Source organism: Trachinotus anak, unplaced genomic scaffold (assembly GCF_046630095.1).
Source record: "Trachinotus anak isolate AG129_WGS33_773 ecotype Australia unplaced genomic scaffold, CSIRO_AGI_Tana_v1 ptg000031l, whole genome shotgun sequence".
Taxonomy (NCBI): domain Eukaryota; kingdom Metazoa; phylum Chordata; class Actinopteri; order Carangiformes; family Carangidae; genus Trachinotus; species Trachinotus anak.
In genome coordinates this window covers 1,371,831-1,398,232 of record NW_027273882.1, presented here as the reverse complement: position 1 = coordinate 1,398,232, position 26,402 = coordinate 1,371,831, and the positions used below count along the sequence as shown (strand labels likewise).

Sequence of the window (26,402 nt, the reverse complement as noted above, 5' to 3'; positions counted from 1 at the left end):
CGTTTTGTATGTTTGTTAGTTTTCAGTCACTACTCCTTGTTCAGCACCGAACACAAAACATCAAAACTTTATTTGAACAATCAAAAGCATCTCAAATAGAGGAAATTTGATCTGCCTTTTTTTTTTTTTCCAAATGTCGATTTTGTGATCTTTGGCAGCAGCAGTTGTATTTTACACAGAAGTCTGTGAAGATTTAAAGCTAAAAAGTAACTTATTGAACTACAATGATCATAATGCATTGCACTTATGATGCATGGTGCAGGGGGTGGATACTATTACATTAACACATGTAAACTGTAATGCAATAGAATGCAATAGCCTTGCAGAAAATGCCATGTGAAGCGCATTGTGTATAGTGTCATTTTCGACCATTTGATAAAAATCCAGCATAGTGTAATACCATACTAATGTGTTGTTATACTGAAAAATAATGAAAACACTCACAACATAATGTGATCCAGTACAACACTACCACAAACTACAGCCTCAGAAATTACCATAGAGTTGAGTCAACACCTCTCTGACACAGTATTGTATTACAACCTTCCCAAATGTACAATACATTGCAGGATTGTTGCGATGTGTTGCATTAGAATTTATAGATCTTGAAGTGTTTTGTCTACCTACTGTGTGGAGACAGCTGCCACTTAGTCCCATATTTTCAGTACCATGATGATGTGTGGAGCATAGCCTGTGCAAGATGCAATGGAGATAATTGACTGTACAGTATGTTTGTTTCACAAAGCCTCCGACGAGCAGTTGGGAGTATAATAGTCCAGTAAATTTGCCTGAGCAAGTTAGGTAACGCTAGTCTCATTAGCTTATAATAGAGTTAGAGACTCGGGTGCCTGAGCAAAGATGAGATATTGAGCTGACTAAATGAAATGTCAACAAAAATGCTGCCAAAATACTGCCCACTTCAATATGGACACACAACGGAAAATTGATGAAAACAACTGTCAAACAAGTTGTGGGCTGAGGATTTAAGAGTATTTTACAAGTCATTAATAAACATCTCCCACGCCTCCGCCCCCCGTCACTGAAACTGACTGCCAACAGTTGGGGAGTGCTGCATGTACTGCAGGTTTGTGGGCCTTGAGGAAAACACAATGTGCCTCTGTGTGTGTGTGTGTGTGTGTGTGTATGTGTGTGTGTGTGTTTGGGATGACAAATGTCTTTCTGTGAGCACATGTGCCTGTAGATTGGTTGGAGCCATGTACGCTTGAGTACGCATGGGCTCTGTGAGTCGCCTCCCCCCTCCCCTCCCCGCCCACCACCTCCTCTCCATTGTCGCCCCCGGCTCTGACGGAGCCACTGGAATCAAATCAAATCAAATCAAACTCATTTCATGCCCCCCCCCTCTCCTTCCGAAGAATTCCTCTGACGTCCCTGGCACCAACAAAAATGGAAGATGACATTAAGGCAATGTGTAAACATCCAGCTGAGCGCACATGAGGATGACACAGAACACATGCATGCAGGCACAGAAACACACACACACACACATATCACTACGTAAAGATAATTCAAAGCAGTAGCATGTGACAGGTTGTGTACATAATGATCCTTCCCATCTACCCCTGTAGTCCCACAATGCCTAGTTGAAAGGACCTGTAGCCCAGCATGTACATCTTTTTTTCCCCCAAGTCGACAGCATATAATGAGAAAGCACCATTATGGGTCTAGCAGGAGCCTGCGCCTCTATGCTGCTGCTGCTGCTGCTACCACAGTTACCCGTGAGGTCTTTCTCTTTGTTAGTTAAGGGGAAGAGCAGCCGCAGACGTCCCTCGCTCTCTGCTTGTTAGCCAGCAGTAATGACTAGGCTGTGGGGAGCCAGGCAACCAGGCCAAGGCGCTGGCAGCCCGTTCCCCTCTGCTGGCCCTCAGCTCACCGACAGGAAGGGGAACAGAAGCAGACACCACGGAGGACTCACTGGGAGGATCAGATTCGACAGACTGAGGAGGCAAGAAGGGAGCATAGGGGGGGAGGAGATTTCTACCTCCGGACAAAATGAGACCAACCTCGACCATTACCAACACACACACACACGAGCACATGGGATCCAGCTCCAGCTAGCACCCTTGCTGCTCACATGGCTGGCATTAGATCAGTGCTAGCTGAGCAGCGCTAAGATTGATGCATACTTTGTACAAAATGTGCCTCGCAGGTTTGTGTGGTTCTCCGGTATCATGTGCGGTTTCATTCACGGGGATGTGATTAGAATTTCTAAGCTGTTTGAATTGGAGACCTTAGTAACAGACGCCATGGGAGCTGAGGATCTTCAAAGACAATCAAACGAGACTCACTTTTATCTCAAGCAACAAAATGAAATAAAAAAACAAACCCCGCTCGTAGTGTTTTTTTGGTACATGAAAGAAGAAATTTGCAAATGCATTTCACAGTTGACTTGTTTCTGTGCTCTCATGTTTTTAGCAGTTTCCAGATGGTCCATGGTTATCTGTGATAAGTGATCTATACACACACTCATATCCTGTTTGCTGTGACAGAGAGGTATTATCATGTTGATTGTGTTTACGTTACACATGAGCAGATCAATAAATCAGAGGCAGACACATGAGCCATCTGCATTACAAGGCAATAAAGCAGCAATAACAAGGAACGGCCTGTTTGTCACCATGCCCCTTGCATGGCCACCATGAAAGGCGATGGATGTAGCTCTTGTATATGTCATGTAGTAATAAATGCATGGCTACAGATGTTGTATGGATAGTAATATACAGTTTAATGCACTCCATGGGCCCATAAACAATGATCAGAATGAGGGTCAGAATCTGGAGGACTCAAACGATGTTGACTGCAGATTTTTTTTTATTTTTTAACAAGCTGGCGTTTTGGTTTGCGGAGTTGAAGATGATACCATCGACACTGCCTGAGGCGTGGATTAGCCGTTGAGGAAGCATTTTGTTGCTCAGCTTGGTTAGTATCAGTGTGTTGCGTCAGGGAAGCAGTCAAGAGCCAGAGCAAGGGAGCAGGGAAAGGAGTGCAAATACAGACACAGGCAAGGCTAATTTTAGCAGCTCACGTCAAATTCAATGTATGAAATGAAGTATTTTGTCGCAGCGCGAGTGTGCTGGAGAAGATGGCAGTGGTTGTTTTTTTTGTCTTCATTGTTGTCATTATTTTACTATTTACTGCCTCAGCCCTTGGCCACAGTCTCCCATCCCTTTTGGTGGATTGCAAAAGTGCAACGTTGTGTGAAGATACAAACAACATCTGCAGCAGCGGCAACCAGGCACTCCCTCTGTGCCTCGTTCTCCTGCCAAGTCCGCCCACATTCTCTCTCATCTGCCCAGGCCATCATCCCATCTTCATCGGTCCTCGCTGTTTCCACTGTTGCTGCCTTAAAGAAGACCCATCTTTCATCCTGACTGTTGACACAGGCCCGCGCCGGTCCGCCACCGTGGATCCACTTGAATGTAACTGAGCTGGGCCGACTGCTGAGCCGAAACACAATAGGCAGTGCATTATTGATTATGTTTGTGATCCAACCTTGGTGCACAGGAATACCCCCCCTCCCCACTACCCATGCATAATTTCTGCAACATAAGACTGAATTTTTTCACCCTTTAATGGAAAGTTGGGTGAACTATAAGATATTTCCAATAACTCTGAATTCAGCATGCAACTTCAGCTCCCTCTGTTTACCCAGCGGTGGTTTCTTGTTCTGGGCCCGTCAAAGGTCAGCGTGGCAGACTTGAGAGAAACGGAGGGGAGAGTCTGTACAAGAGCAAGAGAGAGCTCTATTATAAATAGATGCCATCAATCAGGGGAATGTCCTTCATTTGGCATGCGTCAGTCCTGGAGGGAGAAATGCATATTCAATCTTGAACAATGAGTGTCATTCACACCGCTTTCACCAGACACATGACAGCTGTGCGCAGTGGATGGTTACACACTCGGAGAATAGGAGCTGCGAGCGAGCGAGGGGGTGAAAGCCCAATCATTGCACAGGGGAACTGAATAAGCATCAAACGAGGGTTCTTGGGGGGAGGGGGGGCAAAAGAAAGAAGGAAGATTGATGGACTTCCCTGTGCTGTCTAGACTAGTATCAGCACCCAGGCTTAAGACAACGGATGAGACACATGTATGATTACATGCATGTAACACTGGTATCATATCTGATGTGCAACATGGACGACATCGTCCTGGGGCCCGGTGATGGAGAGCAGCAGAGTCCCCACAGGTTGTCTCTCACTGATTCTCACAACTGGGCTGAGGGTAGTGTGTTGCAGTGTGTTGTTATTGAAACAAGAATGCAGCTGCTCCCAGTTGGATCACAATGTTCCGCCAGCAGTTGAAGTGTTTAGTCTCTCTCTTCACTTTGAGCTTTTACAAAGTCACGTTGTGCAAAATCCTGCTCTGGCTTTACCGAGCGCTAATAAGGCCTCAGCGGTGCCTGCGCTGGATAGAAGGAAGGGCCGGGAAGAGACGCTCTCCCGTTCGCGGCAAGCAGGCGATATTTATTTCACGATTTTCCTCAGTGAGAGACAGACTAGTAAGAGGTGGGATTGTGTGTGCTCACGTGATTGCATCAGCTCAGCGTAAGCACTGCCGAGGCACGCCGTGTGTTGAGTGTCTTTTCATCTGCTAATTAATTAAAGTGATTTGAGCAACAGTTTAGTGGCAGGGTGTGTGGAGAGCCGGCTGCTCCATTAATAGGGGTCAGGGGAAACACTGGGCCACTATTCCTCTTAAATCGTATTTAGGAAAGTTCATACCTTAGAGGGAAGTACTTTTTTTTTTCTTTCTTTTTTTGCAATCATTCTTGTGTCTGTTTTATTGTTCTCTGGAGGAATGCAGAGTTCAGCCATTTAGGGCCAAGCCCAAATGACTACACTAAAAAAGCCTCCGGTTATGAAAAGCTACAGAGGGAGTGTTTGCTCTGTAGCCTGTAATTGTCAGTTTCATTACACTAACAACCAATGGTATATCTGAGTCAAGCAGATCAAGGCTCGATGTATTGTAGTTAGTCTCTCCAGCAAAGCACTTCACTCTGATGACAGGATTGTTTTCCTACAACACCAGAATAAACTCCTGTTGAACTGCTGAAACAAAATCAGGCCAACTGTCGCTGCAGTGCTGTAGCTGTACCTCTGCCACAAGAAGAAAAAAAAAAAAAAAAAATCAAGCGAGGGTCTACACATGGAGCTGCAACAAGATCTATACGTTAACTACAAAAGACTTACAAACAGGTCACATCGAGTGGAAGGAGCATTCAGGCGGAAGCTGATGGGCCGGGCAGACATGCACACACAGTGCCAGACGTAGAGCCGGAGTGGGAGAGACGGAGGAGAAGTCAGGCGGACGAACGAGTGCGGACCCGAAGCAGAAAACACAACCTGACGGGGACGAGGAGTTCTGTCAATATGGCTTGTGTTGTGACGCATGCAGGCTGCTGTCCCAAACTCCAGTAATATCTGCAGCCAAACTCACTTTAATCCAAGCCGCTTGAATCTCAGTGTTGCATCATTAAGTCAGGGTAAGAGTATTCTAACATTTTCCAACCATCCTGACCCAAAGCGAAGCAATTAAGCGGGAAATTCAGTGCGAGCTTACCCGGGTCTGATCTAAGCAGGTCCCAGTGGGTTTTAGGTTAAAATGTCAAGCTCTAACAAAAATCTGCAAAGATGAGGAAAAGGAAATGGAATTAAGAGGAAGTCAGCGACCAGAATAAAAGCAACAGTGGAGTGGAGCCGCGAGTTGAGAGGAGGACAGGAGCGCGCCCGCGCAGATGCAGCCAGGCAGGAGTGTGGCACAAAAAAACACCCATCTCAACTTGTCAATTATTAATCTCCTCGTCCGCTCTAACATTTATTCATGCCAGTCGCCAGTCCATCACCGGGCTGATCCAGACAGACCGGTGCACGCAGCTGCGGGCAATTTCAAGGTTTCATTTCGGCTCACATGCATGTCTTTGGAGCGTGGGAGGAAAGTGGAGCACCTGGAGGAAGCTCGGAGGGGAGAGCAAACATGGAGGGTGAAGAAAAGACCACAGCTGAGAGTCGGGGGAGTTCTCGCCCGGAGGTGACATCCTGACTATGAACCACCAGGTTATCTTCAATTCTCACCTGCAGCACTGTCTGAAAAAAAAAAAAAAACAAATGAATGCAAGGACGGAGTCATTTTAAACAGCTCGTGCAGCGTTTTCTTTAAAATGGGCAACATTTCTAAATGTACACAATGCTGCTTTATTTTAAGCGGGAGGCCTTTTAAACAAGAGTCTTGGATGTTCTCTTGCAAACAGCTGCTTCCCCGCAGTCGCCGGATGCTTTGTCTGTGTTGTCTTGGAAAAAGCACGATTTTAAGGGCTGAACAGTGGATAAATAAATTTGTCACTTGTTACTGCTGACGTCTTTTCACAGTGTGGGGATTTAAGGTCACAGAGCAAAGGAGCCAAAGGTTGCAGACAAGAGAACGGAGGTAATGTAGCAGAGAGCGATGAATCGGTGGGAGCTGTGTGTTACTGCTGTTTATAGAACTCCTTCTCTGTATTAGTCAGGCCTCGAGCCCCTTGGGGGTACACTCTTCTTTCTCCCCCTCCATCTCTGTGTCTGCAGCCGTCATCTTTCTTCCGATTACCACCTCCCTGGCTCCCACTTTTCCAAGCACACTACTTTTTTTATTTTCCCCCTCTGTCTTTCTCTATGACTATTTTTCTCTTGGTGTTCTTGCTGTCTGGGCTGTTTACTTTTTTCCTCTTCCTTGTTCTCAGTCTTCCTCCTCCTCCTCTTCCTCCTCCCGCTGCTGCCCGGGTCTCTTCTGCCACAGCTCTCCTCTCCATCTTCTCTCCTCCACAGTCATTGCTTTATCATTCATGCCTCGGCCTGGGAGAGGGCACTTTTGCCCTGAGCCAGAGTATAATGGGAGTTAAGCGCTGACGGTAAATTCTGTCGCAGAAGATGAGTGAGGCGGAGGGGGGGTGGGGGAGGGGGTGTTCACGGGGTGGGGCGCACCACTTATTGTGTTGGAAATGTAACTTATTGCACAAGAGACCGCCGAACCCCCTGTTCTCGTCAATCTTGGCTTTTATTGGGAGATTGCGATAGGGGCTGAGGACAATTTTTCTCACTGTCTTCCTCTGTGGCTGGCGTCCCCTAAACTGCTGGCTTCAACCTCAGACACATTCCCTCTCTGTCTGCTCTCACTGCGTTGCCATTTCAGATTTCCTCCTTTTACCTTCCTGCCAGACTTGTCACTTGGACTCAGGTTCCACTCTAGGCCATTTCAGTGTGATTTTTGATACCTGATCACGAGTTTTACCAAAGCTGAGCATTCACATTTAACCTGAAAACGCCTATTATACCTCCTATGCGTGTATAGATACACAAATATATATAAATATATATACATATATATATGTTACATTTTAGACCTTTTTCCTTCTTCATCTAGTGCTCATTGTGGACTGCAGACAAGTTACATAGAATTGTAATCACCATGTGAGTCTGACCACTTCCAAGTCTCGTTTCAAAGGTCTGATTGTAATCTGAGCAAAATCCATATTCAGTGGATGCAGGCGTATCACATTATGCGTCACTACGTATTCAGATGATAAAAATCACACAATTTAGCAGCGTGTAACAGTAGCTGTTCCCTGTCCCTGTCCTGTTTAGTCCTCCGCCTCTCCCTCCCTCCTCTGGCTGCTGGTTCTCTATTATTCCTCCCTTTCGCTCTCCCTTTTCTCTTGTGTATTCCGTCACTCGTTAGGCCACGTTAAAGTGACTGAATGAAGGTTGGCGCCCTCTGTATGGGGTCACCACAGGGTCCCCTCTCTCTCTGCCCCCCCCCCACCTCTTGAGCTCGTCCCTGGCACCCCAGGCCGTGAAAGGTCAGCCGTCATTGGGACTCATTATGAGGAACAGAAACTGGAGCAGACAGGAAGTGTGTCTGCGTGTGCGGATCCGAGCAGCGATGGAGCTCAAGGTAGATGGATAACACGGACCTTGAGCTTCCCCTTTCGTGTTTCTCACACATAATGACGGTCAAGGATCTTTGCAGGAGCGCGCAGCCTGGCCGTCTCAGAGGACCACTGCTGTGCATGAAGTAAATGATCAGTTTGTAATGATGCTTAGTTCCACAATTTCTCTGCAACTCTCCCATCCCCACATAAACATTCACACACACACACACACACACACACACACTCTGACACTTAATGTCCTTTCTGCTCGAGGCATGATACATGCAGCTGCTTGAGTGGCATTGACTCTTGCTCTTTTCCCTTCTCTCTCAAGCAAGCACACACACACACACACACACACACACACACACACACACACACACACACTCACACACACACTCCTTCTCTGTTCCAAAGCCAGTTCATCACCCTCACTGACATGGTGAATTTACATCGCCGTCCTTGACCACATCTGAGCCGTGAGATCCACCTTCACTCGTCAGGAGACAGATTGGGTCGGCAGGTGGGGCCCCTGCCCAGGTCTGCGTTTTGTTTTTTTTGTTTTTTATTTGGACATAAAAAGTAATAAAACAGAGGAAGCATTGGTGCCTTTTTATTGCTAATCACACGTCCCTCCATCCCAATTAAAAACTTGTTTGCATAAACCAACAGCACAAACAAGCTGCACCCAGAGCCAGAGAGGTGCGTGTCATTATGTGTGTGTGTGCGTGCGTGTGTGTGTGAGTGAGGGTACATATCTCTGTGTCACCATGTGAGTGCGTGTGCACGTGTGAAATGCGTGTGCGCGTGTATCCTGCTGTCAGCGAATTCTCCACAGAGATAACCTTGAAGGAGAGGCTGTGTGCTTCGCTCTGATACTGAATGCCAAGCTACAGCGGGCTCAGCGGTTGCGTGGCTGCAACTTCTCTGAGACCTTTAGCCACTTCTGCGAGACTTAATCCCAAAGTTGCGATGAGGTGGGAGCTGCCTCCGTGCTGCTGAAGTGGAGGGAACTGCTCGGACAGTTGGTGCCCGGTGATGAACGTGTGTCGGCCTTTGAATACGAGACCTTCTTTGAAAACAGCTGACAAATACTTGATTCTGTATGGTCTCTGTTAACTGGGTCCAAATGACTCAAGTCCCCATTAGAGTCAGACTCTTACATTATCAGCACATGTTGATTTTCTTTATCTCTATGGCCGATGCAACATGTTAAGTGGCTCCTGGCAGAAAGTTGCTGTGTGGCCCCTACTGACCCCCTACCTACTGTCTTTTGTGCAGTGTGTTGTATCATTTGGATCCTAAGAGATCTGGCAACAATCTGGCTAATAAGGCAAAACCTGCTTTAGTTGTATTAGTTGTATTTTAGTGGTACAAATGGGCAAAAAAACCAATTGACCCCCCCCCCCCCCCCCCCAAAAAAAAAAACAACAAATGCTTCATTGGTCCATTTCTTTAATGTGTGATGTTTCATTTCTTTGACTTTTCTCAACTCCAGTGTGATATACACTATATGTGTAATAACTTTGGTTGCTATTTAACATTCACACTCACTCTCACTGTTTGCTTCTTGTTCAGCTGTAAAATACCTCCAAGTCAAATATATCTTAATGGCACAATGTTTGCTCACATTATGACTTAATGTAACAGAATAGAAAACCTGCTGCAGCGCTGTTAGTGGATTCTCATTATGCTAATTGATGGTGTTAGTATTTCGTTTCTCCCCCAACTTCTCCCCCAGTGCAGGGTTGTTGGCAGAACTTTAGAGAGGACATGCGTCCCAGTTCCCCCAGTACAACCCTCACCACCCTAATAAACATCTGACTAGAAGAAGATACCAGTAATTTCCTTTTTTTTCCCACATTGCACAATATTAATCTTTCATTATAACTTCAGTTGTATTTTCTGTAAATGTTTTCTTCTATTATGCCTTGTTCAACTGGGCCAATAACACACATATAATTCTTCATTTTATTTCAGTTGAGCTTATTTGTTTTACCTAATAACACATTCGTAGACTCTTAAGAATATCTGAATCAGCCCTGAAAAGCTCACCCTGTGTAATTTTTCTGTAATTGTAAAACCTAAACTCTCCCTCAGGATGTTAAACGCCCCAAATTCCCGTAAACAATTCTGGCGACATGACCTCGGTGCGCTAGGTGTTAGCCACGGGCCTTTCTGTGCCTATGTATTAAAACCCATTGCATTTAAGTTTGTGCGTCATGCCCTTTACTCTCCCGGCTCGCCATCTGTTTTCTTCTCTTTCCCGACGCTTGTCCCCACGCCAGGCTTTCTCTCTGCCATTTAGCCTAAGTTAATGGATTCCTGCACATTCAGCTTCGAATTGTTGTGAAGTAAACAGCAGCTCATGAAATATTCACCATTCTCCTGTACGTGTGTCAGGTTGTATGTCTGTCTGTGTCTGTCTGTCTGTGTGTGTGTGTGTGTGTGTGTGTGTGTGCGCATGTGCCACTCACGGGCACCCACGGGCATAGAGAGCACTGGGGGCGCCCCAAAAAGCCGAGGGAGTCTCTGCATCTCGGCTCTGAGCCAGCTGAGAAGCGAAAGAGAGCACTGGTGGTGGGAGCACTCTGCAGCTGAGTGAGTCAGATGTTTGCTGGTATTCATATTGATGATGAAGAAAAAAAAAGAAAAACACACACACACACACACACAGAGTCACGCTCAAAATTTAATGGTAACGTTTTTAGTGCAAATGGCAGGAAACAGGAGAGCAAACATTTAAAGTGGCAGTCCGTTTTCTATCTTTGTCGGATCCACCACTAAGTGTCTTTGGTTATGTTGCTTTCATTTAAAATGTATCAACTCTGTTCTCATGACGCTAGTGTGATGTGTCCCTTGGGAACTGGGTTAGAGGCTGAGAGGTCGCTGGATTGAACCTGCAGACCAGCTGAGAAAATAACCAGAAAAGCTGCTCAGTGATCGTTTATAGGATACTCCGGCCGCGCCAGGCAATAGCCATCAGGGTGAAATGAGTGCAGCTTAAGGCTGCAAAGGAGGCTGTTTCTCAAGAACAGCTTGCTCAGCAAAACATCCCTGGATAAGTAATGGTTAAAAATCGCTGCCACAGTTGGAGTTGATGTTTCTCTTGCTGCCTTTCTGGAGCTCAGACACCTGCAAGCTGCTTCCTATATTGTTCTCATAAGATAATTTGGAGAATCACGTCTCAAGCTGGTGATATGCCTGAGTGGAAAATTTAAAATGTTCAGAAATACATCTGTCCAGCTGTAGGTCACATTCAGCTCCGTCTGTCAAACTGAGATTTCTGCATCACAGCTATAGATGTGTAACCGTTTTTTTTTTTGTTTTTTTTTTCCCATCGGCATTCTTTCAGTGCTGCTTTGCATTTGCTAACTGTCTGCTTCCAGACACATGCACCGTATCTCTGCTACCAGGCTACATGCCATAACATGTACCACACCGTGCTGCGCGGGCCCCTCGGGGCTCCCTCCTGGTTGTTCTCGAGCTGGAGTGGTCGTGTTGGTGTAATAAAAGACGTCCTTAGCCAAGCTCCATGCATAATTCAGTGGTGGACCTCAGCGCGGTGCTTACTGCCTGGAGACCGGAGCCCGCTGATAGATGACCTCTGCTGCGGCCTGAGTCACGTTGAAGACTCACCAGCGGGACTGGAAACAGGTCATCTCTTCCGACCCCCTCAGGCTCCTGCGTGTTGCTGCAGCAGCACACGGGCGTTTTGTGACAGTGGTGACAGTCCGGCCCCGTGGTTCCACACACACCCCACTCCAGCCTTCACTGGCCGAGCCCGCTCGGTTGCCATGACAGCAAGGTGAAGGGCAATGACGATGAATGATGATGTTTGAAACTCAAGGTTGAGAGGAAGATTCAGGAAGCGAGTGTGTATGTTCCATAATGAACAGCATAGGCCCTCGTGTTGCCTCCACTGACAAAGGAGCAGGACTGCACGTTCAAAAGTTAGCAGTTAATTTTGTCCACGCCATCATGTTTCCACTTTCTATAACGGAGGAGGGGCTTGTTGGAAGAAATCGGAATTAAAAAAAAAAAAAAAAAAAAAGCCTCTATATGACTAACGTCTCTAAAACCCCACTGTCAGCATATCTGTCACACAGTCCAACTTAGAAATGATTGTGCCTCAGTGGGGAACTTTTATTTTTTTATTTAACTGACATTATTATCATTTCCATTATTTATGTAGCCCCCTGTTCGTGGCAACTCGAGGGCAGATGTGAGAGGTTTGAGGAAATGCAGAAATCTTCAGCGCTGGGCTCACACTGGGCTATATCTCTGCCGGAATATTACACTGTCAGATCTTCATCAGTGGGATAAATTGTAGTAGAGAATCATTTTCTCTTTAATCACACTACATTCAGCTGACACAGGACTCAATAGATGCCTCCATTCTTTCAGTTACAAAACATGGTAATCTAAAGCTATTGAATGAGGAACTGTGAGTGTGTTTCTATGCTTCTTTGCCACTTCACCGCAAGCCAAGGCTAAGCTGAAAGGAACGTTGAAAATGAACAGTAAAAACCTTCTTCACTCTTTTTCTGAAGCCATTGACTGGATTTCATAACCGTCATTGTGTGCAGTTCGTAAAGATGACTTTCATTTTCAAACAGAATTAACCAATAATCCCTCAGGGTTTGTACGTTCTCAGGTGGAGTACGTCTCTTTAATAACGATTGTTCAATTGCAAGTGGCTGGTCCCAGGTTGTGTTGCCTCACCTCTGCCCACTGTGTGCTCCAAGTAATGTGGCCAGATCAGCTCACACTGTTCCACAACCCAGACTCAAACATTAGGGTGAGTTTGCTTTTTCTATTTATGGTGCTAGACTGTGTAACACATTCGCCTCATGTGTGAGATCAGCAGACTCCACCTTCTTTTCCAACAATCAGAAGCCACATTTATGGCTTTTATAGTGACGGAGGTGTTTGTCAGTGTGCTTGCTCTCTTACATCTGATTATGCTGATCTTTTTTCTTTTGCCCTCGCGCATGATACAATGCTAACATTGTATTTCGGTGCTATTTAAATGTCACATCCATGAAAGTTGGAGCACTTGCAAAAGACAAATTTAAATAGTCAAAATCAAAGCAGCAGAGGGTGAGACAACCTGACTTTGAGTCAAGCTGGATGCTATGGTTCCCATAACAGAATATTTTATAGCTTATATGACAGGCTTTCTGTTAAATATTCACAATCTCTTGCCTATGTTTAGATAAACCTGACAATATCATGAGGTTTATTTGCTCAGACTTTGGACCAATCCCTTCAGAGCCACAGAGGACACTATACAGCTGTTACTACCACTGAGAAATAAACAGACCTTTATCAGTAAAACTGGTGGGCTGCCCCTTTAACTGTTTTAAAGCAAGTTTTACCCTTTACCTCTATTACCTTCACTGATATCCCTGGTAGACCATTGACTTCCTCATCCATGTTAATTTCCGCAAAGTTCTATGAATATACTAGTAATATATTTTAGTATGGGTTGACTTTCAAGTATAAGCACAACTAGCCACAAGTGTTATCTCAAAAAAATTCCCATATCCTATTTGGCAGCAGCTGCTCGCCTCATCCAACAATTTTATATTTATCAGTTTTAGTCGGCTGAACACAAACCTCATTATGGCTCCTCAAACACAGTGACAAGAGTTGTTGCAGTCTGCCTTTTAGTAAAGTCCCAGTCGTGCATTAGCTGGTGAAGTGCTACCCTCTCGCAGCTCTTATTTTCCATAATAAAACACAGCTCAGCACATCCTTGTGCTGCATGCATAAAGAGGAGCAACTCTTGTGTCAACCTGGGTTAGTCGCAACAGGAGCACTGGCAGGGAAGGAGCGCCTGCACAGATTTCACTAATCCCACATCATTCAATAAGAAATGAAGGAGGATAGTTTGCGCCTCATTGTTTCATTCGGGGATCCCAGCCGCCGAGTTCCTGGGCAGTCTGCACCCAGTGAAGCGTGAACCGTCTACGGCGTTACAGAGTGGCACCTTTTATGTCCTACATATCAACCAGTCTGCCATGGCGAACATGATGAGCTACTGTTAACCTACTTCTGTGCTGCCAGGCGAACTCCGGCGGGAACGCTTTTCTCTGTCGCTCACAGGCAGAAACGCCAGAGACGCCGCGACATGTCAATCAAACCCCACCCCACCACCGTCACTCACATATGCTTGGCATAATTCCAGTGTGCTGGGGTACACAATCGGAGATGATAGCACACACACACACACACACACACACACACACATCTGCCAGTCTTCATCTCATCACACTACTAGTCTCAGTTGCGTGGCAGGGCTTTGTTGGGGGAGTTGACAGAGAAGGTTGCATCGTAAACCCCGGCATGCGTCCATCTCTATCTCCCCCTCCGCTTTGGCTTGAAGGGAAGTGATGATCCAGGGATTTTTCCTCCTCTCTGCTCCATCGAGTTTCACCGCCTCACCTTGACAATGTTGCATTCTGCCACCGAGGCTACGGGGACGGCAGCGAGCACTCGGGAAGGAGGAGGAAAATGCTCTGGGAGAAGTTTTGGGGATTTAGTCGTCTCCAAACAAATCCATTAACTGTCGAGGCGTTAACTAAGAGTGAGAGAGAAAGTGTTGGGAGTTGCGGTGTGGGACGTTCCAGAGGAAATAAAAGATGTATTCTTGTTTGTGTGGTGCCCTCTGTAAGTGTGTGTGCGGGAGCTTCTGAGAGACTTAAGTGTGTGTGTGTGTGTGTGTGTGTGTGTGTTTGTGTGTGTGTTTGTGTGTGTGTTTGTGTGTGTTTGTAATGTGCAAGCAGGCAGGTCGTGGAAAGTGGAACATCCCTGTCCTGCCTCGACAGCAATGCAGCATAGCCCGGGGACTGCACATCACTATGTAAATGCAAATTGCAGTGTCATGCTGATCAATCCTGTAGGCTGCTGAGACAGGGTTATGTCGGGACCAGTCAGCAGCATCTTGGCTGCATCTGTCTGTCCGTCTGCTCTGCTCTCAGCTCTCTGCCTCCGTGTGACCCCCATAATAGACATGTCTCATGCTTTGTAATATTTGTCAGGCTTGTCCTGCTGTCCCAGCCCTTGAATGGTTTTAATTTGCTTCTGTTTGACCAACAAGCACATAAAGTATTTGCAAGACAAAACATGGTGCAATAAACTCAACTAACTCCCATTTGTTTCTTTTTTCAACAGGATGCAGCTGCAATAAAAGAATCCTTCAGGACTGGAGAGAAACAGCAAGCCGGTGTGGGACAGACTGGTCAACACGGAGCAGGGTGGAGGGGAGAAGACGCCAATCGAGCCACCAGAACACAGACTTCGGAGCGTGCTAGCCATGCTTTAGCACACACGGGAAAGGCTAGTCGATCTCCGGAGGAACACCCGCTGCCTTTTCTTAAACACTCCCGAGCCACAGACGCACGCACCACCCTCACCTGTCGTTTACCATCTACCATCCCTGCAGAGATGCCGATGCCAAGGTTGGCGCTGTGGCACTTGTGGTGACGGGGCACAGAGTGTGTGCGCACATCCGGCAGGCAGGCCGGCGGGTCGGTGGGTGTACAGGCACACCAAGAGGCATTTACGGGTGGGCGTGGTTGAACCATGCGGCCCTGGGCGGGTTCATGGCGTTGGATTACCCTGGTGCTGCTGGCCTGGGGCACGCTCCTCTTCTACATCGGTGGTCACTTGGTGAGAGACAGCGAGCACCCGGAGCGGTCCAGCCGGGAGCTCTCCAAGATCCTGGCCAAGCTAGAGCGGCTCAAGCAGCAGAATGAAGACCTGCGGCGCATGGCCGAATCGCTCAGGTAACAGCAAGATGCATGTTTTTAAAACTGAGCTGTGCTGCTGTGGGACAACCCCAGCACAGCTCCCACACTTCTTAAAACAAGTGTGGGTACGTGCACACTAGTTAAAATCATATCCTAATGTGGGTATGACACAGCATCTAAACACCTTACCCAGGTTTCTGATCATTGCCTTTCGGTCTGAGCTGCACTGTAGGGAGCCAGTAAAACAAACAAAAATATGATGATTAATTAAAGACATGATGGTTTACGCACTTAATAAAAGTGAAAGTCAGCTAATGTAGTGAACAAACTGTACTGTTGCTCTCTTTCTTACACAAATCCAGCAGAGTGGTGAATGCAAGAAGAATAGCTTTTTCAGTTCTGTATCTGCAGGTCCTCCTCGCACCAGTCAATTCTACATCAAAGATTTTCTCCTCACTGCACAAAACACAGTTGAACAAACAAATATAATTCACCCCTTTCGCTTGCCTGGTCAGTATACCTTTGTTTTTGAAAAGGCCGTGATGCAATGCATCATTACCTTAAGTTTCTGCTAAGTCCAGCAATTAAGTACAGCCTCTGGCTCCCCGGTAGTCCTATCAGAATCAATTTACATATACACGATTGTAGCAGTGAGATGATTGTTTCTTTTAGTTTTTGTGAAAATGTAATCAGCATGCGATTAACTCAGTATCCTCTGTGTGACATACATTTAAACAAATGTTGCTGCGAAGGTTCATCAAAAGCTGATCAGTAGTGTTGGAGGATGGATGCACTGTCACACACTTCACCAGATTTTGTTGTTATTTTGGCAGACAATAGCACATTGTACGAGCCCATTAACCACACAGCATCTTTCACACGTTCGAGCTATGTGTAACAGAGAGACAGATGGTCGTGCTCTTATCTCCGCACGCCGACAGCGTTTCTCTTTCCACATAAGCACTGGGCCTGTACATGGGTGCATGTGCGGGGACTGCGGCAGTGTGCCCTGGTGTGCGCCATATTAACCGGGAACTCAGGCTTCAGATGTTGCCATTGCTGCTCCTCCTGTGATATCCCGATTCACTTTGATGCAGGGCCCTCGTCGGCTCACACAAACATGAAAACGCGCGCGCGCACACACACACAGCGTTGCTTCAGACAGCTGGTCCCTGATTAAATCCCTTGCTTTTGTAATTATTCAAAATTGGCTCAAAAACAAAGGTGGAATTCACAGCATAAAAAAACAAGTGCAGCTTTCAGTCGACCAGTGTCCAGATGGGTCCCCGACACACTGCACGCTTGTTGCTTGTTATTGAGTTCTGTTGTTGATCTGGGACCGAGGCCTCCACAGTTGTTTACCGGGGCAGTGCTACTGTGTCTTCTCAAGTCCCTCTAAGCTTCAGCTAAGTATCTGGCACAGCAAGCCAAAAGCAGGCGGCCGGCTCGCTGAGGTTAAGCTCGATGAGCTATCGACACAGACAGGGGTTGGTGCGTCCTCTGTTCAGTTCTGTGCCTTTGTGCATGTACGCATGTGTGTTGGTCCGATACAGGCCCAGGAGAGAACTCCGCCCCCGCCTCATCCTGTACTGTCTCATATCCTTACACTGGAGCCCAAATAGATGCAAAAAAAAAAGCTGTTAGCGAGCTGCCCATCATTGCTGCCCCAGCCCCCCTCTCTTCTCTGTTCATCGCCTCCTCCTGTTCCTCATTTCGCTCCTTCCTCGGCTCCCTCCTCTTCCTCTGCCTCGCTACCAAACTGCTGACAGAGGCATGGCGCCTGGCCAGCCTCCAGCCTGCAGGTTGTCACAGACCGACTGACTGTGTAACAACTCACTAGCTCACTGATCGACTAGCTCAACGCACACTTTGTGCAGATTTCAGACTGAGAACACGAATCTCTGAAAGTTTTACAAGGTCTTTTTGCAAACACCCCACTGACATGAGATAATGAAAGCAGTATCTTAAGCACCTAACCTCTGCATTGGTGCATTCATTTGATGATGAGAGATTTAAACCTATAAAACTGACACTATTACACCTTTGTGTCGACTTGTTGCGCAGTAGAATCCCACTGCATCGACACTGATTTATAGTTCATAGTAGGATTTAACTTGGTTAGTGTCATTGCACCGGAGCAGCACAAGATGAATGTGTAAGGCATTGTTCTGCATTCATTATATATCTGAAGAGACCTTGTTTACATTGTCTCGTTCGCGTTACGATAGAGAGGGATTGTCATGCTGATGCAGTTTGACAGGATATTGATTTACTTGATCACATATTGCAAATTTCTGTAGCATCACTGACAAGATGAAGATATTTCGTTATTCCACCTGCTCATTGGATTCTGCAGATACTGCTGATCATGTTTTACCTGTTTTTGCTGACTTGGCCACAATTTGTCAAATGGAATTGTCATGTGAAATTAATGAATCCATCAATCAATGACTTAGACTCAAATTAGTTATCGCCCGGCTGGCCTGCAGCCTCACTCTGGTGATTCGGTTATTCAGGCCGCTCGCGAGTGTTTTGAGTGACAGACAGCGTGCCAACCTACCAATCACCCAGCAGCATTAATGAGAGGTGAGCACGAGGTCGAGTTGCCTCGGTCTGTCTGGCTCCGCCCTCTCTGCAGCTGTCAGTCACCTCGGGCACGAAGCCACGACTGCCGCGGAGACAGTGACACGCGCCAGCCTGATGGTGTGACATCGGAGGGAGCGAGGGGTGAGAGTGACAGCTGGGCTGAGCGATGAGGACCTGATCGATCCCCCCCCCTCACACACACACACACACACACACACACACACACACCGCCCTTCCCTCAGCCGTGCCAACAGAGGGATGGAGGGAGGGCAACGACGCAGAGGATGCGAAGAGGAGGGGAGCGTGATGGATGGCATGAGGACTGCACTAAGTAAAGAGCAGCAAGGAGGAAATGGAAAATGAGGGTTGAGGGGATGAGAAGAGTCGCAGAGGCCACAGCCATCGCACTAATCTGTTTTATATGTTGTTCCAGCCCAGTTCAGCATGATGGGAATGTTTGGCCTTGTACAATACCGGTGCCAGTGCAGCACACTGTTCTTCAATCAGTGAGTTACCACTGTTTCCACGGCTGTAAATTCCCAGCTGGAGTGGCCTGCAAGTGAAAACTGATGCAAAGTACTATTTGCATGTACAGTACCATATGACTCAGCTCTAGGACAGAAAGAGAGGAGGGCAGGATAGATGCAAATTTTTTTCCATGCTTCAGTGGAATAGTCTTTTAATGGTGCAGGCCATTGACCATTAGACCTCAGTTACTCTCCTTGTGTGTTTTGTGTAGTTTGCATCCAGCCGTAGTAGCTTGTAAAATCGTATCTACACATGGTGCTTTTTGCATGTCTACCTTATTTAGGTCCCTATCTTTCGAGTTGCTTATAAAATGTAAATGTAAGATGTAAAAATCGACATGTGGTGAGGCCACTGAAGGTAAGAGTGAGAGGACTCATTTATCCTGTAATGGTTTTAGCCCAGTGCGGCCCCACCGAACAGATGCTGCCACCGCTTCCAGACCTGAACTCCCATCGACCTGGCCGTCGCCCAGGCCCGGTGAGCGAAGGTCCACTGCCACACACACACCAGCCCCATTGTTGGAGCTGTCTGTGGTCAGGACATCTCTGTCAAGTAGGGCTCAGAGCGGAGCTGGCTCGCTCTGGATGTACTGAGGCGTCGAAGCATGCAGTGCAAAGAATGCGCCATTTAGAATCAGTTTACTTGGAATTACACCGTAGTCAGTGGACATGGATACAGCACAGGAAGGAGACACAGAGATGAGGAGATTAACTGATTAAACATCGTGCAGACACATTTACACAAAGACAACAGACATGTACACACAGGATAATACACAATAAATACAAGGACTTCATTGTTCCTATTGTTATTTGTTCAAACTCAGCATTCTTCACAGGTCTTTCGAACCAGTTCTGAGGTTTTCATGGTCCTTTTTCCACTCATTAATATTGTTAACTTGCCTTTTCCCACTGCCACATGCCTGTGGTTTATTAGCTTGACTTATTGGAGTCAAGTGGTTTGGTGAAGCACGAGGTGAGTTCCCAGGAAAGGCATGGAGCATGCCAGTCAAGTGTTTGATGGATCACAGCGCAGTGATCCACGCACATGCAGAGTATAGGAACAGTAAATCAAAGCTCCGTCTTAATATAAAGGCAAATTGCGTCAATGTAGTCTCCTTTCATCTACACCTCCCAGAACAGAACACTTTACATCTGCATCCATATGTATGGTTTCCCGGCCCAGCGCAGGTTTTCTTTTGAAGTCAACCAGAGTACATTAAATCTTACCACGGAAATATGTATGCGCCGCAGTGCCACCTAGGCCCCCGCCGTTCAATCTGCTCCGCCCAGCTCTGATCACCCTGTGAACTCCATGGTTACCGGGTGCAGGGGCGGGAGCCAGCCGAGCGACAGCTGGGGCAGCATTTCAGAGGAAACTGGGTTGCATGCTGAACCTCACCTGCTTTCCGGCTCAGTGCTTAGCGCCAGTGGGGCTCATCACCCCTTGCTTTCATAGCTTGTCTTTCACTTCGCAGTATCTCTCCCCACCTTCCCGCCCCGCCTCCCCCGGAGTCAGAGTTTTTCTCATCTGTTACCTCTCCTGTATCGTTTGATTAAGACGCTGTTGAATCCAGCTGCCTTGTCTAGTCTCCGCTTCAGGTCCTCTAGAGATACTGTCAGGGATCAGTTGTGTATTTGTGTATGGTGTTTTCCTCCTTCCTGTGTGTGTGTGTGTCTGTGGGTTTTTGTTACCACTGAGCATTTGGATATATTTTATATCTGCATATCTTGGCTGGGGATGCTTGTGTTTTTCCTGCACCAGCACTGTGTCTCAGCAGTTTATGTCTCTTTGGAGCATGTTAGCTAACCTCTGTACCACGTCTCTTCTCATTAGCCTGTGCTGCTCTGGCCTATTTCTTCTTCCCTGTTCAAGGAGATATCGTGTTGCCTTACAATACAGTTTTAGCAGCACTTAAAACCCCTGGGAAATGATGTCACTGAGGATATAGTCCCACTTCCTGTGCAATGGTGTAACAAGCAGGTTAGGGTGTGGCTTTTGGGAGATCTTGCTGAATATTGTTTGAACAGACTTAGCTGTGAGAATAGAAAGTAGATTTGATACAAGCAGAGGAAATGCACCTGGGTCTTATTTCAAAAGATCTGTGTCAGGCAGCTGAAATGGGAACACCACGGATTTCACAAAGAAAAGAAAAAGACATGCGTATAAATATCCGTGATGGAAAGGTTTATCCTTGTCCATCACACAGTTACATAACATAGGAGTTAAAATATCCTCCCTTTCCTCCTCAGTTATTTCCATGGCTTTGAAGCACAATGCTCAGTTAGTGCTCAGTGAAGTGAGAGGCCAGGGCTTCTCAGGGGCCGGGGCTTGAACATTGAAGGGGGGGAGCTGTGCAGCAAGAAGGGCTGTTGCAACTTTAAAAGTCTCATCTTTATGCCTGCCAGCGACTGATGTTCTTCACTCAGGGAGCAAATTGAGTTTGCATGCCTTGATGACTCATTAACATGGCCTTTGCAGCACTCAACCAATGCCCCTGTGCATTCAAACATATTCCATTTTTAATAGTTTTATGTAGAAGAAGTGATATGGTTTAATGTCAGTAGCAGCGCTTTTTTCTCCTTGGCTGATTTGAACTCAGTTCCGGTCATGTCAGATTGCTCATTTGTGTCTTCATTACATGCATGCAGTTGTTATTCATAGTTCATAGTTCAACACAGAGGTGTGAAAATTCTAATTATATCTTTCTTTCTATTTTTCATGGAGCCATAATTGACAAAAAAAGAAAACATTCAATTTTAACAGATTAGTTTATATTACTAGATTCAATGGACTGAAAATCATTTCAGCTGTAATGCACAATTAAGCTGTAAATTTACAAAGCCAAGTGACTACAATGCTTCTGTCACGCATGTTCACATTTAATCAAGAAATGGCCTCAAAAAGCTGCAGAAACCCTGAAGTGGAGTTGTTCTGCAGCGCAGTGACGAGGAGTGCAACGGTCGTCCGTGATCTGTATGTTTTGTCTTTTCAGTCGCTCTTCACACATCTGAGAAAGAGGAAGAGGTCACGGTGGTCACAGCTGCACTAATGCAGCGCACATTACGTGCAATAATCAGAGGGGACTTCCAGTGCAGCTACTGATAAATAGTCAGAGTAGAGTAACAAATTACACTTAATCTATTTGCTGCACTTGAACAGTTTCATGTAGCTGTAGTGTGTGTGTGTGTGTGTGTGTGTGTGTGTGTGCGTGTGTAATTTCTATTTTTGTACATTCTTTTTCAATCAAAGTCACAAAAGAATGGTGTTTCAGTGATATTCAGTGCGTCTACTATTCAGTGGATGTTGTAAAAGGATGTAGACCTCGGGTGTGTCTCACAGATGTAGATAGGCTGGACTTAACAGACATGGAAAATGATGCAGTATTTTGATCTGGAGCTCAAAATAAATAAACCAGGACAGGGCTCTGGGAAGCTGCACTGTGGTGTCTCAGCAAATGAAATAGAATTTTCAGTGGTGAGGAGTAAAAGTTGCCAGACTTCACAGCTCCGTCTTCACTGCTACTTTTAAGTCTAGAAACGTTCAAATGAAAATCACACCACCCGAGTCAGATACATACCGGACTAGTCAGTGAATGTTTAGATGATAAACACTTCTTCTCCAAACTCCTGCACCTTGTTAACAACTACAGAACTAGGTGATGTCCATATAAAATGGAGCAAAGATCTACAGATGTGTGGCCCACAGTATTTCTCAACAGATTTATCCAGAGACCAATTTCAGGTGATGGTGCAAGAGGAATTTCAGTGTTTGCACACTAACAGCCACCATGTTGTTTTTTTTGTTTTTTTGTTTTTTTGTACCAGATTGCAAATCACAAGCAAAGACTAATTCCAGCCAAGCAGGTGGTGTGTATCCAATCAGTTGTTGGAAAGGTTGATATTGAAGTCTGTATTGTACGGTCTGTTTTGAATGGTGCCTGTTTTGAGCTAGTTCATCCAAAGCTTTGCTACATCAAACTAAATAAAGCCAAAATTGTGGGATTGCTGAAGTCTGACAATTGTCCTCTTGTCTAGTTTGTGTTGCATTGGATAGATCATGTGTAATAACAGTTTTGTTTACAAGGGATCTGGACCAGTTGGTTACAGCGATTTAAACCAGTGTTTATTGGTTTTGAGCAAAGTAGTGTGTCAGAATGGCAAACAGCTGGTCACATTTTAGGATTTTCTGGTTATATAATTGGAAACTTTATGTTTGCGTGGTTTTGTGATTCAGGCAAAATAAGCAACTTGAAGATGTCAGCTTGGGTTTTATAAAGTTATGATGGACATGATTCGTTGTCATTGTTTTTACTTAATTGAGTAATTAAAAACTCAGAAGCTTTGTTTAGAAACAAAATAATTATTTCTTGCAGCACTTTCACTGAGTATGATTTTATCACATTCTTTTTCCTTTTCTTTTACGGGGATAAAGTTTTACAATTTTAGCTGAATATTTCTGCAAAGAATAATATTTTTTGCGCTCTCTTGCTTCAGTCAATGTAGACACACTCCCATGCTCACCCATGACAACCTCTCCTTGTGTCTCTGTCCCTCAGGATACCGGAGGGTCAGGCAGAAGCCGGGTCCCTGGCCGCAGGGAGACTGCGCTCCCTGGAGGACCAGCTAACCAGAGCCAAACAGAAGATCCACAGCTTCCAGAAGCTCACTGGAGATGGTAAGCAGGACAGCCACCTAGAAAGGTTGTGGGGAAGGATTTGGCACAGAGCTTGGACATTTTTTCAAGGTGCGGGGGTTGACTATATTTGGTATGAAAACCAGTCAGCAGCTCTCTTGTGAGCTTTCGCCTGCAGCGGGAATCTCAGTCCAGTCCAGCGTTAAACCTGCTGTAGCTCAGCAGCGACGATGACAGAGGCGTGCCGTCAGGTGGGCAGGGTTATGTGTGTGTCTGCCACTCGAAGCAGTGGTCAGAGGGGCAGGAAAGCTGTTGAGTGAGTGGGGAAATGTGTGAATGAAGTGGAAACAGAGTCAATGCCCCGATGGCAGAAAGGGAGAGAGAGGGAGAGGAGAGAAAAGACACAGACAGAGAGAAAATAAAGAAGGACATGTGAGCGTGGAGGGCAGCACAGGGTCAGTCTTTCCATCTTGCCGCAGGGGAAGAAAAAGCTAAAAATACCCTCCAGCTCTTTTTCCACCAAGGGAGGGAGCAAGGAAAGAAGAGAGTGTGCAAGATAGGAAAGTTTAAAAAAAAAAATTTCCTCTTCACCACCACCTCCTTCTCCTCCTGCTTGAGGCTGTCCTTCCCTTCCCTCGATCTTTTTTGTTTTTCTCCGCAGAAACCAGAGCAGGCAGCTGTGCTATCCATGTGGGTTACTCCACATTGTTTGGCTCGAGCCGGGTGTAGAGTTCCATCCTGTTGTTAGGACTGTGTGAGAGAGTACATGAGAGAGCCATGAGACACAAAAACTGTGATCAAGTGCTCCTTAATGAGGTCAAAGCAGCACCCAGGGACACAGTATGCAAAGGAACGTTTTTATGTTTACACCGAAACCTTGCTTTGTGCCATTAGCCCATTTAGTCTCACATAATCTAATGCTCAAACAATCCTGGTATCCTTTCCTACCCGATGCCTCCCCCAGGAGGGTTGCTGTGATGTTAAAACATCATCTCTTCATTGTTTTAGATCATACCTGTGTGTCAAATGTCACACCAACTTGTGTATCTTTGTTAGGTTTTGTTGTGAGCTGTTCTCTCTTACCCCTGCTGCAGGCCCCGGGCCCACTCAGGAGGAGCTGCGGAGAAGGGTGGAGAATGGTGTTAAGGAGTTCTGGTACTTTGTTCGCAGCGAGGTGAAGAAATTGGCCAACGTTGAACCCAGCGAGAGGCAGAAGTACGCCGACACACTCCTGCAGGACCTAGGACACCAGGAGAGGTGGGCAAATGTTTACTTGAAAACATGAAAAAAAAAAAAAAGTAAAATGTAGAAATATCAAAAATGTTTGTAGGAAACCAGAGTTATCTCACAGCAGGAAGTTAAAACAGATCTGGCTGGTAGAGCTTTTCTGTGTGCCGTTTACTTGTCGTCCGCAAAGATTTCCTCCCACAGTCCACAGTCATGCACATCAGGTCATTATGCCTCTGTGCCAGGGACAGCCAGAGCCAGAGACATAATGTTTTAAAGTTGTCCGTCCGTCCCTCCGTCTGTCCGTACATCCCATTCTCTGTGTAGCACCTTGATGGAACTTTTTCACATCTAGAACAAAGATTCACTTGGATTCAAGGATGAACTGATCAGATTTAATGGTCAAAGGTTAAAGGTTAAGGTCAGTGTGACCTCACAAAACATTTTTTAGCCATTACTCAAGACACAGCAATTATAAATTTCACACAAATGGTTCATATTTTATATGACTCTGGATAAACGGGGATGTCATCTGAAACTAGTCTGAGTGACGGACTCATACAACCACGAGGCGGTTATTCTAGTTTTGAAACTGAATTTCATAGAGGTGTGAAAGTTGGATGGATAGGTAATATTGAACATCATCCTTAGTTGCAGCTGTAGATGGATATTGTTGGTGCTTCTGTACAAGGAAGCTTGTAATATAAATATTAGTGTATTGAATCATCCCTTTGTTCTAGCGTACAGCGTTGACTCAAGAGTCATAGGCTTCTGTTCACTGACACTGCTCACTGCTGATGTTAAAAGATGAAACAAACATTTCCTAGGACGAGGACATGGAAACAACTCTTGCAGGGTTTGCTGAGAAGCAAAGGGCAAAGGTCATAGACACACTCTCTCTGTCATCTGGATGGTGGCAGGTTTCCACACGGCTCAATGAAAAAAGTCCTGTTGTCACTTAGCCAAGTGGTTCATTGTAATCCTGGTGAAGTGGCTTACATGGCCCATTGTCTTAGTCGTTGCTGCCTAAGCAGCTTTCCAAAGACTGATTCCACACCCTGTGCACACAGACATGCGTGTACACACACACATACAGTCTCAGACTTCTACATGCATTCACTTTCATCCTGAGCCGTGCAGATTTCTTTGCATGTGCTGCAGGCAAAGGCTGGGAGAGCCAGCACAGATAGGGACAGAGGTGGAAGGAGCAATGAAATGTTTGACTCCAATAAATGCACTGCTCCTTCATTAAAATTCTGCTCAAGAAGAAGGTAAGTTCCTTGTCTCCAAAATTTCCATAGTAAAATAAAAATATAGCACATTAAAAAAAAAAAAAAAAGTTTGCATTATGAGGAGCTTTCAGTTCGCAAAGTTTTACAGGAAATGGAACAGTGTGAAAGTTCACAGAGATATGCCAGAAAACGAAGTTCAAATTTCAAGTGTGTGCAACAGGAAATTAACATCTCTGCACCTACCAACAAATGCATCACTACACGGATACCAGTCTATCTACTATGTCTATCAGTAACAGAGACGGAAGTAAAAAACTCTACCGCAGTGTGTCTTGATACCAAGACTCAGTAAAACACTGGAAGTGAACTACAATAATCGAGTGAAGTTTCAAGATTAAAAGTTAAGTGCTCAGAACAAATGCAAGTCTTCAACATCTACATATTCATGACAACTGGGTAAAAAAAAAGGAAGTGAGGTTATTTTTTTCAACTACAATAATCCACTTGATCTACCAC

General features: G+C 45.8%; 1 protein-coding gene across 4 annotated transcripts in view; it reads left to right on the top strand.

The window, feature by feature from the left end:
- The window catches only part of fut8b (fucosyltransferase 8b (alpha (1,6) fucosyltransferase)), an 81,152-nt gene that overhangs the window by 29,427 nt on the left and 25,323 nt on the right, over positions 1 to 26,402 (top strand). For all 4 annotated transcript variants that reach the window (XM_071467511.1, XM_071467512.1, XM_071467515.1 and 1 more), the window contains 3 exons: positions 15,101 to 15,714; positions 23,351 to 23,469; positions 24,522 to 24,684. In XM_071467511.1, the coding sequence (XP_071323612.1) occupies positions 15,512 to 15,714; positions 23,351 to 23,469; positions 24,522 to 24,684 (485 nt within the window). In that variant the 5' untranslated portion in view covers positions 15,101 to 15,511. The remainder of the gene's footprint in view (positions 1 to 15,100; positions 15,715 to 23,350; positions 23,470 to 24,521; positions 24,685 to 26,402) is intronic.